The sequence below is a fragment of the Halichoerus grypus genome, chromosome 8 (assembly GCF_964656455.1).
Source record: "Halichoerus grypus chromosome 8, mHalGry1.hap1.1, whole genome shotgun sequence".
NCBI lineage: Eukaryota > Metazoa > Chordata > Mammalia > Carnivora > Phocidae > Halichoerus > Halichoerus grypus.
Window position 1 is genome coordinate 46,885,954 of NC_135719.1, and position 16,304 is coordinate 46,902,257.

Genomic DNA, 16,304 nt, shown 5'->3' on the forward strand with positions numbered 1-16,304 from the left:
AAAATATATACAGGGAAGTTCTGTGCACCCTTCACCCCTCAATGGAAGTTCTATAATACAATACCATGGTATCTCAGGCAGGGATTAAGACCCGTAACAGAATGATGTTATTTCTATCTTCTCCTACTCCCAACCTCTGAGCTCACACCAATCAGGTAAGTATGTGGCCAACGAGAGTCTGCTGAATTGAGCGAAGCTCACTATCGGCCTGTCACTCTGGGCTTTCTAGGTCTCTTACGCTTTTTACAGCTTGAACTATAAAGCTGATGACTAGAATTCACTCACCCAAGAAGCAAAGCAATTTTAGCTGTGCCAATCTGAGCTAACATTTCATAATTTTAATCCTCACATATTCAATTAACAGATGGACGCATCACATTCATCCATAAACCAAAAGGAAAAAAGGTAATTTCTTTAATGTACACCTGGGAAAGAACTGTAATCTAGATTTGTACATTCAAACATAATGCAATTTAATTATTAGAGCAATTTAAAGCTACTAAAAACATGATGGGTAGATGAAAAGTTGTTTCATTTATAGTAGTTTTGTTTATTTTTAAATCACAGTGTTCCATAATTCTTTCAAAGACTGAAATTGTGGCATTTGGTAGGGATTTATTAATTGTAAAAGTGGCTCATCAATCTCAGCTAACCTGGTGGGGCCAAGAGGGTGATTACGTTTTATATAAACAAATATGATGGCTTTAGAGGTTAATTTTTTTTCACATTACCTAGAAAAAGGAGAAAGAATAAATTTTCTTTAAAAACCAGGCAAGACAAAAATTAACTATTCTGGTATCTCAATAAGAAAAAAAAAAAGGGCTTGTACTGTTCTGAGAATAAGATCCAGAGTTCCATCCATATTAACATCTTTTTATCAAGATAATATATGAACTGAGATTAAGAGCCAGGATTCCATCCATGCTAATATTGTTTAACTTCCTATAAAGACTATTGGAAGTAAAACAGACTAACTGAATAAATCCAGAATCATCATTTAAAAAAAAAAAAAAAGGCCTTCAGGTGTTAAAACAAAACTTGGTTCTAAAAATGACACTTGATAACCTCCCTACTTGTCTCTCCTGACCACCCACTATTGAAGTGACTGTGGAAACTAATAAACAAAAGATTTGTGCCCCAAATAACTTCCCTTACTTAAAAGGTAGGAAAAAGGAAAAGGTCGAAGCCAAGTCTACACTGGGTCTTTGAAACAGTTCTATGCTTCTAATTTTTATATGTGGTGAATTTATTTCAGAGGAATTAACAAGTTACCTTACGACAGGCATGAACCCAACAAGTATACAGAATAAAGATGTACTAGTTCGAAAGAAAATTTCCTGCCTAACCTTTATGTTCAGAGATCCATAAGTAAGAGTTGGTCGTGTCAAAAATTTAATTTTGATCAGGTGACAAAGCGTGTTTGTATTCCTAGGAGAAACAACCAATCTTATTGACTGATATTTTGGGATACTTGAGGGTTAATTAAATAAGCAATGTGGGAAAGTGGTCAATGTGCTATAAGGTGCAATTTTTCTGTAGGATTAAACTTCAAAACTCAGCAATTTCACACTCGAACCAACTAGTTAAGCCAACTAAGCAGATAAGTTGGCAGCTCCTGTAAAAACCCCAATGCCTTTTAGAAGGATTTAAAAATCGGATCATGACTGGATTGACTTTGTAATTTATGATCTGTTAGGATAAAGCTGTTGAATTAATTCAAGAATTCTACATTACCAAGTACATAAAGATAAAGATGTTGGTTTTAAATGTTATTTTTGCATAAGTTTACTTACCGCCATATAAGCATTTGTTCCAACATACGTCTTGGCTATAGAATTCACCAGCTATGAGACAAAACAGTCTGTTAGAACAATATAAAGATAATGTGGAAATAAAATGGGCAATTATTCCTCATTTAACCTACAATCATCATTTCTATAAATCAACTAAAAATTATGTAAAAGGGAACAAATTTATCTACAAAGGCATTAAAAATGATTAAATCTCTCTTTTCTTTTGAATGTGATTTCCAATTTAAACAAGCACAGCATTACAGTTTATAGCAGATAACCTTAAACAATTCACTTAAGCAGGATGCTTATCGCTTTAGTACCCCAAACCCGCCTGATATAAAAAGTCAATTTGAAGTAGAATTTGAACACACTCATTTTTTAGTCAGATGGCTCAGGATGTGAATGAAGCCCGTGCATTACTAGAATGGAATGAACACTAAATACGCTGGAGGGATAACAGACTTTGACAGCCCATAATACAACGATGACCTTCGCTTTGGTCTTCGTGTTTGGCTGGGAGTAAAGGTGGCTGCAATTCAAATCAACATCACAGCACGCTCATGGGTCACTATCACCGGGGTTCTCAGGGGAGGCCCAAAATGGAAATTAATTAAAATTTGTGCTGCACATTGTAATGGCCCTCCACCATTGTTGCTCCCAATATTAATTTTTATTGTGGGCCAGTTGGGCTCCCCAGGCACAGCTCCCACTCTGCCCTCCCTTTTGTCTGGTCAAAACGCTTTCATATCAAAGCTGCATATCAATGAAGTTTGCTATTCGTAAGTAGTAATTACAATATCAGCAGTTTTTACTGTCATTAAACAATGAACAATCATATTCTGATGAAGGAACCTCGCTCGGAGATTAAAAATGAGTAACAGACTCCCAGCCGAGGAGAAGATGCAGAGGTCTGTTTGTCTGGCAGCTAGGTGATTTTCTAATCCAAAAAGTAGACTGAAAATAAAAAGTGAATGTTGCAGAAAGGAGAGCAAACTGGGGGGGAAGAAAAGAGACCTACCTGAGTGCTAACTCCAAAATCGCACAGCTTGACCTGTCCTCTTGTGTTTACTAGCATATTGGAGGGCTTCACATCTAAAAAGGGTCCAGAAAAGTCCATGTAACTAATTCCGGATCTATAGCGCCATGTTTTAAAAAAAGCACACATGCACACCATACCATATTGCAGAAATGACATCATCTGTTCAACCCGGAATTCTAATCACAAATTTAATGCAAAGCATTTTATCTGGAGGCAAAATGCAAGGTCCTAACTCCTTTACTTCCAACCATTTCTGGTTTCTATGGAAGCAAGGGTTCATTTCAAGTGAAAGTCAAATAAAATCTTGGCTTCCCACAACAGTAAATACATCCATCATCCTATCCCCAGGCTTTCAGGAAAAGTAGGTGGATAAGAAAATGTAATCTTCTTGCAAAGAATTTGCACAAAAAGGTTTAGCTTTGCTGTCGATGTGAAACTATTCCTCCCATTTAAGAAGCAGTAAGGCCAAAAGGAAGCCAACAAGAAAAAAAAAATCATTCCTATGCTGCTGGTAACAGGTCATATCTGAATGAAAAAGGACAAAAAGAATGCAGTCTTCTTATCTTCCTGGTTTTACGTGACAAACACTATTTCAGATAATCCTCAGAAATTGGTCTAAAAGGCACGTGGATGTGTGTGCATATATGCACGTATTGATCTTTGTTTCATTTCTCCTTCTCTTCCCTTACATCACTTTTGACTGCTGTTATAGTTAACAAAAGAAGTGACATAGCTTTTGCCAAGGCAGTCGGTTGCAAATAATGACACAAAGGGTTTCTGTGAAGCATCGTCAGTGACAACAATGAGCCATTTCAGGAATTCAGGGAGCCCACAAAAACCATCTGAGCAGGACAAGAGCGCGCCACTGTTGATGGTACAGAATAGCACCTGTTTCAATGTCTCATCTTCAATGGCAAAAGTGGTCTGGAACAGACAACTTGTTATATTTAATATAGCACGTAACCTGAATTACCCCCAAACTGAACAAGAGACTCAATTTTTTATGTGACATTAAAAAATATGTGAGTCAATCCACCCCGACCTTCCATTTTGCAAAAGGGTACACCAACAAAAGTATCTTGCCAATAGCAGGTACTTAATTTAAACTTCAAGTTCAAACTCGGTAACCAACAACTATTGAAGCCTACTTCCTATGTGATAGGCGATGTGCCAGGCACTTTCTCATACATGTGTTCATTTCACGTTGCCTGACTGACACGAGAATGTAAATGCCAAGAACGCAGGGACTTTGTTTCTTTTATTGACTACTATATTCCCAGCCCCTAGAAGAGTTTCAGGGCTATAAGTGCTTAATAAATATTTGTTGAACAGATGAGAGAATAAATGAACGGAAACCATACACACAAAGTACGATTTGATGTTGATCATTGTTTCAGTGATCGGGGTAGGCTACAGAACAGGTCTCAGCAGCAGCACGCCCTTCACACAAGACATACTATATACTTCCTTTAGGGGCACTCTCTGAATACAAGTTAGGATACCTAGGCTGGTATACGTTCTTTTACCAGCTAGTCTCTCTGTCTCCAACTTTCCTCAATTTGAATTATAAATCTTATACCACCATCATATTAAAATTACCATGTTTACTACGTCATTTCTCTCCTGGATGAGGAAGTAAAATAGTCCCTGACCTCTGCTAACCTAAACGTGAACTCCGAGTTAGCCCGATACATACGTATCGTAGATAGCCACAGTAGATACTCAATAAATGTTTGGTGAACTGAAAGGATTGTTAGACTCCACATAGGCTGGTCTTATTTTCCAAAGCCAATTCTCATTATAGGCCCTCAACTTTGAGTATTTTTCTTTTGGACAACCTGCTCTTTTATATATTGACAGCTTTAAACCACTCTTAAGCTACCACATCAGGTGGAGACAGTTAATAAGCACATATTTTGAGCTCCCAGAAGAAGGAGCTGCCTGGAAATCACGAGGTATGCCAAAATTAACAAATCTTTAGCTTTAATCAGATACACTTTTGACTTAGGTCGATCAATAGAGAGAGGAGCAATAAAACAACAGAATTGCTAGATTATACTCTAAAAGGCAAGGTGTAAATAAGAACTTCATTGCATTTTTCAGCTCTCCAACATCTTTTTTAATTTACATGCAAGCTTGCTCTGTGACTTTTGCACATTCACCTCCCAGCCTAGTTCTTCTCAGGGAAAATTTCATCTATGAAAGTAGTAAACATCCACTCATCCTCATATCCTTTGTATTCCATCTGGGCTGTTCTAACCATTGTCTCAGAAGAAAGAAAACACCCCATCACCAAGCCTTTGTTCATGCTGTGTGTTCCTCTCTCCCTCCTGCCCGTCCCTAGGTTGAGAAACCCTTCCGCAACATTTCCTGAATGAATCCTGCCTATACTTCAACTCAAATACCCCGCCTCCCTGTTGCCTTAACTGCTCAGGCCAAGAAAGTCTCGGCTTCCTTTGAACTGCTAACGTATTTACTGTCTGTGCCATTTCTTTGGAACTAAGTATGTCACACGGTTTGACTAGCAGTTATTTACCATATTTACTGGTGTAGGTATTACCACCCCAAGTAATAAGTTCACAGGGTAGGAATATGCTTCACACATCATTGTGTGTATTCTGACAACTGTATCTTGTTCACTGGTTAATGGCTTTTTAAACAATATGCTAAATTTGCTAATAGAAGTACCTCCCGCCCCTTCCCAGTAGTATCTTGAGACATCATTTGAACATAAGAGACCTCTTTAACATAACATAATAAAATTAAAAAAAAAAAATCAAAGAAAAAAAATAAAAATAAAAAGAGACCTCTTTAAACAAAAACAATGGATTCAGGCTAGGAGACAGAGGACCTGCATTTTTGTCTTTTTGGCCCAGCCACAAACTTGGCATGTGAATTTCACAAGGCAGGTGACGTTTTAGTTTCTTCCACTGCAGGGAGACAATAATAGCCACTGTGTCAATTTTCAAGAACTGTGAGGATTAAATGAGATAATGAATGTAAAATTGCTTTTAAACTGCCAAACACTCCATAACTATAAGGTATATTATCTACTGGTAATCAATGAAACTGTTATACAACAAAAAGTGGTATATTTTGGTATATTTAGGAAGTAATTTGTTGTTGTCGCAGCAAATTTTAGCTGTATTTCAGTAAAATACTAGCTAAAATAAGGTAATTCCCAAAGTGCAATAAGTAGAACTATAAAAACAATTTAATGTTCATGAGGAGGCATTTTTGTCAGACCATGTGCACATATTCCTCAACAAGGCTACTGGTCTCCCTGTATTTATGCTTCCTCTACCACAGTCTGTGTTGAACACAGCAGCTAAAGTGATCCTCTTATTTATTTTTAAAAATTTTTTAGAGTGATCCTTGTAAAGCTAAATCAGACCATGTCATTTTTCTGCCTAAAACCTCCAAGGGCTTCCCAGCTCAACACAAAATGCAGCCCTCACAATAGTCTATGAGGCCATCTCTGAGCTGGTCCCCACTAGCCCTGTGCTCACACCCTTCCTATTCCTTTCTCTGCCCAGTCTGCTTCAATTCAGTGGCCTCCTTGCTAGACAGGCTCCTGCTTTGGGGTTCCATATCCCTGGAATACTCTGCTCCCATATATATGCATAGCTTTCTCCTTCATTTCTTTTAGGTTTCTACTCAAATGTAATCTTGATAAGAGAAGGCTTCCCCAGTCACCCAGTAGGAACAGCAATACCTTCCCACCACAGATGTCTATACAAATCTGTTGGCTCAGTTGTCCACTCTTGAAGGGAACCTCCACAAATGCAGGGACTTATCTGTTTTGTTCACTACTATATCTAGAATGGTGTCTGGTAGTGACAAGAAACCATATTTGTTGAACAAATGGTTAATGAATGATATCTCTTCTAAACAGATGGGGAAATGTGCTCATCCAGAGAATCTGACCCGAGAAGGAGCTGAATCTTCCCCACTTAATGGCATATACTTCAGAATGAATACAGTTCACTATTAATGAACACATTTTTAAATGACATTTTTCATTCTGGAAAGAATCCATAGTCATTCAAAAACATGTATTCAACAAGTATTTACTGACACCTTAGTATGTGCCAGATATAATGGTAGGTGATGTGGAGAGAAACATGAGTAAGACCCTGTCTCTGCCCTTCAGGCAAATGCAGGCCAGGGACCTGCTGGCATTTTTTTTTTTTTAACCAAAATATAGCACGTGAGATTTCAGGATAACAACACTGGTTATGTATAATTGAAATGGAATTCTCTTCCTGAACAATTGGCATGCTTCCTATAATAAAAACAATGAGAATTATGCAACTAAAGAGCTTCCCACACTTGGCTGTGCATTTAAAAACAACAAAAACCAAACCAAAACAAAAACCAAAAGCCAACTTTTGAGTTCCACCTCAGATCTACTGAATTAGAAGCCAATCTAACAAAGCCTGGTCTTCAGACCAGCATTTAGAAAAGACTAACATAACTTCCTGTATTGCTTCTGATTTAACTACTGTCCAGTTAAAAATATCTGAAGAGAAATTTCTTCTCTTATTTTACTTTTTAAAATCAATTTATTCATTTAAAACACCAATTTTATTGCAATCATTTTGAATGTATAGTTTGATGAATCTGACAAATGTATACATCCATGTATCCACACCACAATCAAGATATGAAACATGTATGTGACCCCAGAAAGTTCTCTGTGCCCTTTCATAGTCAACTCCTCCCTGACCTCTGGCAACCACTGACAAGTTTCTGTTTTTGCCTTTTCTACATACATTATGAATCCTATAATAATTGGTTAGTGTTTAGATGGTATATCTACCATTAATATTCAAAGTTGATATGCTGAAGACAGTACGCAGTTGGGTCTTGTTTTTTTTAACTAGTCTGACAATTTGTGCTTTTAATTGGAGAATTTAGACCATTTACATTTAATGTAATTACTGATATGGCTGAGTTCAACCTTACCATCTCATTATTTGTCCCATCTGTTCTTTGTTTCTCTTTTTCTTCTCTCCTTGCTTTCTTTTGGATTAGTTGGGTTCTTTTTATCATTCCACTGATCTCTACTATGGACTTCTAAGCCAGAGGTTGACAAACCTTTTCTGTAAAAAAACATATTTCAGGCTTTGAGGGCCATATGGTTTTTGTTATAACTACTCAATTTTACTGCTGTAGTGCAAAAGCAATCATAGGCAATACATAAATTAATGGGTATGGCTGTGTTCCAATAAAATTTTGTTTATAAAAATAGGCAGTGAGCCAAATGGCCTGTGGGCTAAGGTTTGCCAGCCCCTGTTTGAAGCTTTTTTTTTTTTTAATGGTTGTTTTAGGATTTACAGTATGTTTCTTTAACTTCTCAGTTTACTTTCAAGTAATATTTGGTGTTTCATTTATAATGTAAGAACTTACAACAATACACTTCCATTTTCTTCCTCCCATCCTTTGTGTTACTATCACATATCTTTTCTCTACATATGTTATAAGCTCCACACTACACTGTCTTTATTTTTGCTTTAATCTTTTAAATTTAAAAGTGAGAAAAATTTATATATGTCTACATGTTTACCATTTCTAGTGCTATTTATCCCTTTGTGTAGGCCTAATCATCCATTTGGTATCATTTTCCTTCTGCCTCAATAACTTCAACATTTTTTTTATAATGTTGGTCTATTGGCAATAAGTAAAATTTTCTTCTCTGCTTTGTTTGCCCGAGGAAGTCTTATTTTGCTGTTATTTTTGAAAAGTATATTTACTAAACATAGAATTTTGGATTGATAGGGTCGCCCCCTACACACACAACATTTTAAGGATGTCTTTCCATTATCTTGTAGTTTGCATAGCTTCAGACAAGAAGTCAGCCATCATTTTTCTTCTTCCTTCTTCCTCTTCTTTGTTCTACTTATTTTGCTTTCTCTAAGTATTTTAAAGATTTTTTAAATCACTGGTTTTTAAATTTTTTACTCTGTTGCACTTTGGTATGGTTTTGTGTTTATCCTGGTTAGGGTTTGTTGAACTTCTTAGATCCACAGGCTTATGGGTTTCATCAAATTAGGAAAGTCTGGAGTCTTTATTTTTTCAAATTATTTGTTGTTCCTTTTTCTCTCTCCTTTCCTTCTGAGACTCCAGTTACACATATATCCTAGACTTCCTGATACTGTCTCAAAGGTCACTGAGCCTGTGCGAATTTTTTTTTTTTTTTTTGGTCTCTTTTTTCTTTCTAGTATTTTTGGATATTTTCTGTATTTCTAACCTCAATATCACTGATTATTTTTTTCTGTAGTGTCTACTCCACTGTTAATTCTATCATGTGAAATTTTTATTTCAGATATTTTATTTTTCATCTCTAGATGTTCCACTTGATTCTTTATGAGCTTCCATTTCTCTCCTCATAGTGCTCATGTTTCCCTTGAGATCCTTGAATATACTTGTAATGTTTGTAACAACTGTTCTAAAGTCCTTATCTGCTAAGTCCATTATCTCATGGTGTGTGTGGGGGGGTGAGGGGTCCTGTTCATATTGATTTTTTTTCCTCTCTTGGTTATGATCTTTCATCCATTATCAGAAAAATTCTTTGTTCACCTACTAATTCTTATTTGGATGCCAGATATTGTGAATCTTACGTTGTTAAATTTTGAATTTATTGTAATCCTTTAAAGAGTGTCAAACTTGATACTGGCAGGTAGTTAACTTCTATGCAGAGAGCCAGATCATTTTGAAGCTTTTTTCGAGTCTTTATTCATGGAGAGCCTAGAGTAACCACTACTGTAGGGCTAGTTTAGTCCCACTATTAAAGCATGACCCTTCTAAAAAGTCTCTTTTGAATGCTCCAGTGTATTCAACGAGGTCTCTCCACTCTGGCTGACTGGAATTAAAAAAATTCCCAACCCTGTAAAAGCTTTGGGAATTGTTTAGCTTATAGTTCCCCAGAAATATTCTTTCCCAGACAGTAGTTCTTTGTCTAGCTTTGTAAGACTTCACCTATGAATGCAGAGGTTGATATTTGGCTAAAGACTTAAGGAGACTCTAATACAGCATAATTCCTGCCTCTTTAGGGCTCTGCCCTGTAACTTCTAGCCATTTTGGCTTTCTTGATCTCCAAACTCTGTCTCTTCAGCTCAGTAAGGCCTCTGGGCTCTGTCTGGGTCCCCTCTCCCTATGCTGCAGTCCAAAAACTGTGTCAAGGCTTGGGTGATTATAGAGTTCACTTCATCTGTTACCTTTTCTCAGGGATCATAGTCCTGAAATGTTTGTTATGAACAGATGTTTCATAAATTTTGTCCAGTTTCCTAGTTGTTTTTGGTGGATGACAAGTCCCATACCAGTGATTGCTTCCTGGGCAGAAGTGGGAATATCTCTTTATTTTAAAATTCTTGTCATTTATCCTTTGTTCATTGTTTTGACCTGATATCATAAGCTGCCTAAAATCTTTTTTTTAAGTTTATTATTATTATTTTTTTTAGTAATCTCTACACCCAATGTGGGGCTCCAACTCACAACCCCAAGATCAAAAGTCACATGCTCTTCTGACTGAGCCAGGCAAGCGCCCCTCAAATCCTTTTTTGAAATAGGGTATAATACTAAGGTTCTATTTAGTTAAGCTAAATCTTAATTCATTTGGCAGAATTTGAAGCAAATGGGATTTCATTTTTTTTAATCATAAAACTTCATTTATTTATTTTGTGATTTTAGGATTTATTTATTTTTTTGTTATTGATATAAATTTTTTAATTAACATATAATGTATTATTTGTTTCAGGGGTATTGGTCTGTGATTCATCAGTCTTACACAATACACAGCACTCACCACAACACATACACAAATGGGATCTCTTTTAAATGTTGGAATGAGTATGGCTCCTCCAATTTAAGTTTTACTTCATCTAAATAAAACAGTCCAATATATATATTCCTAGTATATAGCCATTGAACTTATTACTTCCAAGTTTTCATTTAAAACATGCAAATTCTACAACTCTTGAGACCCACTCCAGGAATACTGAAGTGTTTTTTTCTGGTTTGTTTTCAACTTCACTCCAAGCCAAAAACATGACAGATTAGGCAGAAAGTTTCTTTTAAGAGTATTTATGCTCATTTTAATGCAGTCTCAAGTTATGGAAAACAAACAGCAATTGAAAGCATATAGTTTTTTATTCAGCTTACTTAAAAACACCATAGCCCTTCTTCCATAAGCAAAGCGCAAAAAAGATGAGTCATTAAAGTGACTGATTATAAATGGCAATCATCAGGGCAGATGTAAGTCATTTTGGTTTAATCAGGCCATTAATTATTAGGGTTTATCAATTAGTTTTATTGAAGGCAAGGGAGCTTAAATGAGTAGTAGGGCATTGATTTTAACTGAGACATTTTCTCAAAGAAAATACAAATGAAGTGTGCAAAATTACAGGTCCCCTTCATACCACTAAAAAGAAATAAGCTTCATCTAATGTAAAACATAATGCTTTCGTGAAAAACCAAATTAACTCTAACGCTGTTCACATTACATATAAAATATGTTTTGGTGTTCCCTAACTTGCAGCAGTCTGATTTTAATCTATCTTGGCCAAGAGGTCCATATCATATTGGAGAAACTGAGATAAAGGTACAATGCAAAGTGACCCATTTTTAAATCAGGTATTTATCTTTTTTCATTTTAGAAAAAAATTTAGTCATTTTATGCAGATAGATTTTTATGAGAATCGGAATGGATTTCTGTGGTCAGATCCTGTCAGAGGAAACAGAGATGACACGGAAAGTGTGCAACTATACATGTGTGCATGTGCTCAGGTGCATATGATATATAAGATTTTGGGTGATATCTGATCTTCCTACACTGACAAGGTTGTTAGGAAAACTGAGTGGGACTGTGTGCTTAGCAGTGCCTGTAACAGAGCTAGACCTCAATATATAAGATAAAAGTAGAGAGTTTTCTACAGGAGCCTCTAACTGAATAAAAGTCAGCCTGAAAGTGTCTTTAAAAATTAAGGAGGGGCGCCTGGGTGGCTCAGTCGTTAAGCGTCTGCCTTCGGCTCAGGTCATGATCCCAGGGTCCTGGGATCGAGCCCCGCATCGGGCTCCCTGCTCGTCGGGAAGCCTGTTTCTCCCTCCCCCACTTCCCGTGCTTGTGTTCCCTCTCTTGCTGTGTCTCTGTCAAATAAATAAATAAAATCTTAAAAAAAAAATTAAGCATAAACTTACCACATAACCTTTGTGGTCACTTTCCTACTCTTTTTTTAAGAGATTTTAATTTTAATTTATTATCATTTAGATTTTGTTTATTTATTTGAGAGAGGGAGAGAGAGAGAGAGAGAGAGAGAACACAAGCGGGGAGGGAGGGGCAGGAGAGGGAGAAGGAGACTCCCCGCTGAGCCAGGAGCCCGATGCAGGGCTCAATCCCAGACCCTGAGATCATAACCTGAGCTGAAGGCAGGTGCTTAACCGACTGAGCCACCCAGGCGCCCCATATTTTATTTATCTGAAAGAGAGTCAGAGAGAGAGCATGAGCAGGGGAGGAGCAGAGGGAGAGAGACAAGCAGACTCCATGCTGAGCATGGAGCTTGATGTGGGGCTCAATCCCATGACCCTGAGATCACGACCTGAGCCGAAATCAAGAGTTGGATATTTAACCAACTGAGCCACCAAGGCGCCCCTCTTTCCTATTCTATCCTTAACAAAATATGAAACATCAGTTAACTACAATGATCATAAACTATGGATCAATAGTAAAATGGTTATTCCTTCTCAAAAGTGATATGTACCAGATGACCTGAGTCACTGATTACAAATATTTAAAGATACTAACCACCTGCACATATCTACTCAAGAGATATGAAAACAGAGAATCAAATAAAGACTTGTATATGAATAACAGCATTATAAAAGCCCCAGACTAGATACAATCCAAATGTCTACTAGCAAATGGATGGATAAAATGTGATCTATCCATACAACAGATTATTATTCAGCAATAAAAAGGAAAGGATGACATATGATACCGTATGATACCACCAACCTCAAAAGCATTATGCTAAGTGAAAGAAGTGAGATAGCAAAGATTTTACATTGAGGTGCCTGGCTGGCTCAGTTGGTAGAGCATGCGACTCTTGATCTCAGGGTCATGAGTTCGAGCCCCATGTTGGGGATAGAGTTTACTTAAAGAAAAAAAAAGAAAAGATTTTATATTGTATGATTCTGTTTTTATAAAATGTCCAGAAAAGGCAAATCTATAAAGTCAGAAAATAGATCAGTGGTTCCCTGGGGCTGGGAGCAGGGACTGATTGCAAATGGGCATGAGGACTTTTTTGGGGTGGTGGAAATGTTCCAAAATGGATTATGGGGATAGTTGCACAATTCTGTAACTTACTAAAAATCCCTGAATCATACACTTAAAATGGGTGAGTTTTATGATATGTAAGTTACAGATCAATAAAACTGCTTAAAAAACCAGCCTCAAAACACAATTTGACTTATTCTCCATAGTGTGTCAGGTGCTTTGTGGTCACCGGGGTCACTTTCCTACTCTACTGATAACAAAATATGAAACATCAGTTAATTACAATGATCATATACTATACACCAATGGCAAAATGGTTATTCCCTCTCAAAACTGATATCACTAGAAGGCCTGATTGTGATTATAAATATTTAAAGACACGAATTTTTAAGTGTCACTTCTGTGTGTTTTAAGACTATTTCCCCAAATGACTAAGGCTATGTATACAAAATGTGAAAACAACTGGTTCAAACATGAAAAATTTGGTCAACCAACCCTGGTTGCCTCAAAGACCTCCAGAAACTGCTCTGATTTTCAGGCTGGACTGACTCTTTTTTTTTTTTTTACTGAATTGACCAAATTGACTGTGGAAATTGGTATCATGTTGAGACAACCCATGTTGCCACCCATAACCGCCTCATGCAAGAAACTGCATCTTGACACATGCCGCATCAATTAGCCATTAAACAATCCACAAAAACGGCATCAAGCTGAAGCTTGCTAATAAAGACCGGAGCCCACAAGAGCATGTGCTTTCTGCAGCTCTTCACAAAAGGCCCTGCCGCCCACAGCCCAGCCCCTGCTCCCAACACAATCAGGGGTCAGAGTGGGAGGCTACCCTCAGTCACGATATGGCTGGGTGCCAAGGGGGCTGTTCAAAACAGACAAATAAAAGCACTTTCACTAAACTATAGTTGGAGTTCCCCAATGTGCTTTGTATAGGGATCTACGTGTCAATTTTCTGGTAAGATTAGCTCCAAAGAAAATGTTGACTTTGTACAAGCTACCACATGTTTTCTCCTGTCAGAAAAAGAAAACCACACAAATCGAGGATTCCCTTTTTGCTGTGATCTATTCATATCAAGTGCTGATGGTATCTGCTACTTCTGTTCCCTTTTGGTATCTGTTCTTGTTTTATACTTAAAATATTTAATTTGCTCTGTGCTTTCATGTGTAAGCTTCACTTTTAGAAATACGCATGGTTACAATTTATGCGGTCTCAGTTTTGAAATATGGTACATGGCTCTGTTGTGGATGACATGAGAGCAGAAATAAACTTCTCTTCAACTTCTTCCCTCCATAAAGCAATTACACGGTTTTGCCTGCATGCCAGGAAGCCACTCTCACTTTGCCAGGAGCCAGAGGACACATTAGCAGGTCTCCCCTCCTGGTACCCTCTCCTAGCACTGTTCCAAGGGTGCTGCAGGAACCTCCTTTCATTATGTTTAATTGTCTTATGAAAAGACAACAACTAATGTATCTATCTAGTTATTTCTTGGGGACTGCATTCTAATGAATGAGAACAGCAGGTACAATTAAATATAGACTATGCCGACATTCTGCATTACAAATTCATCTGTGCACAACAGGAACGCACATAAGAGAAAACCACAATGCAATATAAAAGTTATTCTAATCACTCCATCACGTAATAAAGGGTAGGTCATCCAAAGATTCTTGCAAAGCCTTAAATAAAATTAAGCAGTATAATTAGCTATCTGAAATGGCAGCTATTATCTAGAGTCTCATGATTCCGTTCAGAATGGAGACAACAAACCTGGTTTTCCCCTTCATGTATGAGAAAGGCAAGAGACACGCAGCATTTACAAGGCTGATACCAAGGGCAAAACGGCTGCTGCCTTCCCTCAATCCTTTCACAGCAAGTAAAAGAGGTTCCCTTCTAGCATAGTGTATTTTAGATTCCTACCTAGCAATATGTACATATTCTGGTCAGTGTGTAAGAAAGAGCAGGTGTGGAAGAACAAGTTCCTGAGACTCGGAAGGGACATATATCCTGCCCCAGGTCTGGAGGAACCTACTTCCCCACATCTAAGACACCACGAATTCTAAGACTCCTACTGACTACAAAAGCTTTTCAGTGAAAAAGGAAAGAAAGCAATGGAATACTACATTAAATGCATAAATAAACTGTAAGATGCATTTTGATTGTAGACTTCACTTGAAGCAGCATGTCCACAAGACCAACTCTAGTAAATTGTTTAAAAGAAATTAAAAATTCTAGGGGTGCCTAGGTGACTCAGTCGGTTGAGTGACCAACTCTTAAATTTGAGCCCTGTGTCAGGTTCTGCACTGAGTGGAGCCTGCTTGAGATTCTCTCTCCCTTTCCCTCTGCCCCTCCCTCCCCTAAAAAAAAAAAAAAAAGAAAAGAAATAAAAATTCTAGCAGCTAATACCTCTGTGGTACTTGTATATGTCAAACACTGAGCTAAATGCATTATCATCATATGCATTATTAACTCATTTAGTTCTCATTATAACCATTGAGAAAATATTAGCTCCATTTTACAGATGAGTAAATTGAGGCTCAAATTAATAAAATTACTTGCCTAGGGCTACACAACTAGACTCTCCAATCCTAACTCTTTTTTTTTTTTTTTTAAGATTTTTATTTATTTATTTGAGAGAGAGACAGAGAGCACAAGTGGGGGGAAGGGCAGAGGGAGAGGGAAAGAGACAAGCAGACTCCTCTCTGAGCAAGGAGCCTGATGGGGGGCTTGATCCCAAGACCCTGAGATCAGGACCCAAGCCAAAGTCAGATGCTTGACTGAGCCACCCAGGTACCCCTCCAATCCTAAGTCTTAAGCCTTAACAAACTGTACTGTATTTATAAGATACACTGCAACTGAATTTATTGGCTGGACTATTATCCCAGCTTTGGCATTGAATAGCTGGCTGATCTTCAGATGTTTTATTTTAGATTTTTCCACTTCTCACAGAAAAGCAGACAAGGAGGAAAGTCTGGGAAAAGTTCTAACTATTCTCCCACATAGCGTCTTGCTGCTTTTCTTGTGAAGCGTTATTTGAACTATACAATAGCTATTATGTACGAGGCACAGTGCTGTGACCTCAAAGAGGTTAAGGAACTGATCCAAGGTCACATAGCAAAGTTGAATTAAGAGGCAGAAGCAGAATTTAAACCTGGGTCTGGCACTAAAACCAGAGCTCTTCCATTAGACCAC

At 37.5% G+C, this 16,304-nt stretch overlaps 1 protein-coding gene across 2 annotated transcripts in view; it reads right to left on the bottom strand.

The window, feature by feature from the left end:
- Positions 1 to 16,304, bottom strand: part of MAP2K5 (mitogen-activated protein kinase kinase 5) — a 245,723-nt gene that overhangs the window by 109,609 nt on the left and 119,810 nt on the right. For both annotated transcript variants that reach the window (XM_078079165.1, XM_036087125.2), the window contains exons 14-15: positions 2,812 to 2,885; positions 1,794 to 1,844 (exon numbers count right to left, since the gene is read on the bottom strand). In XM_078079165.1, the coding sequence (XP_077935291.1) occupies positions 1,794 to 1,844; positions 2,812 to 2,885 (125 nt within the window). The remainder of the gene's footprint in view (positions 1 to 1,793; positions 1,845 to 2,811; positions 2,886 to 16,304) is intronic.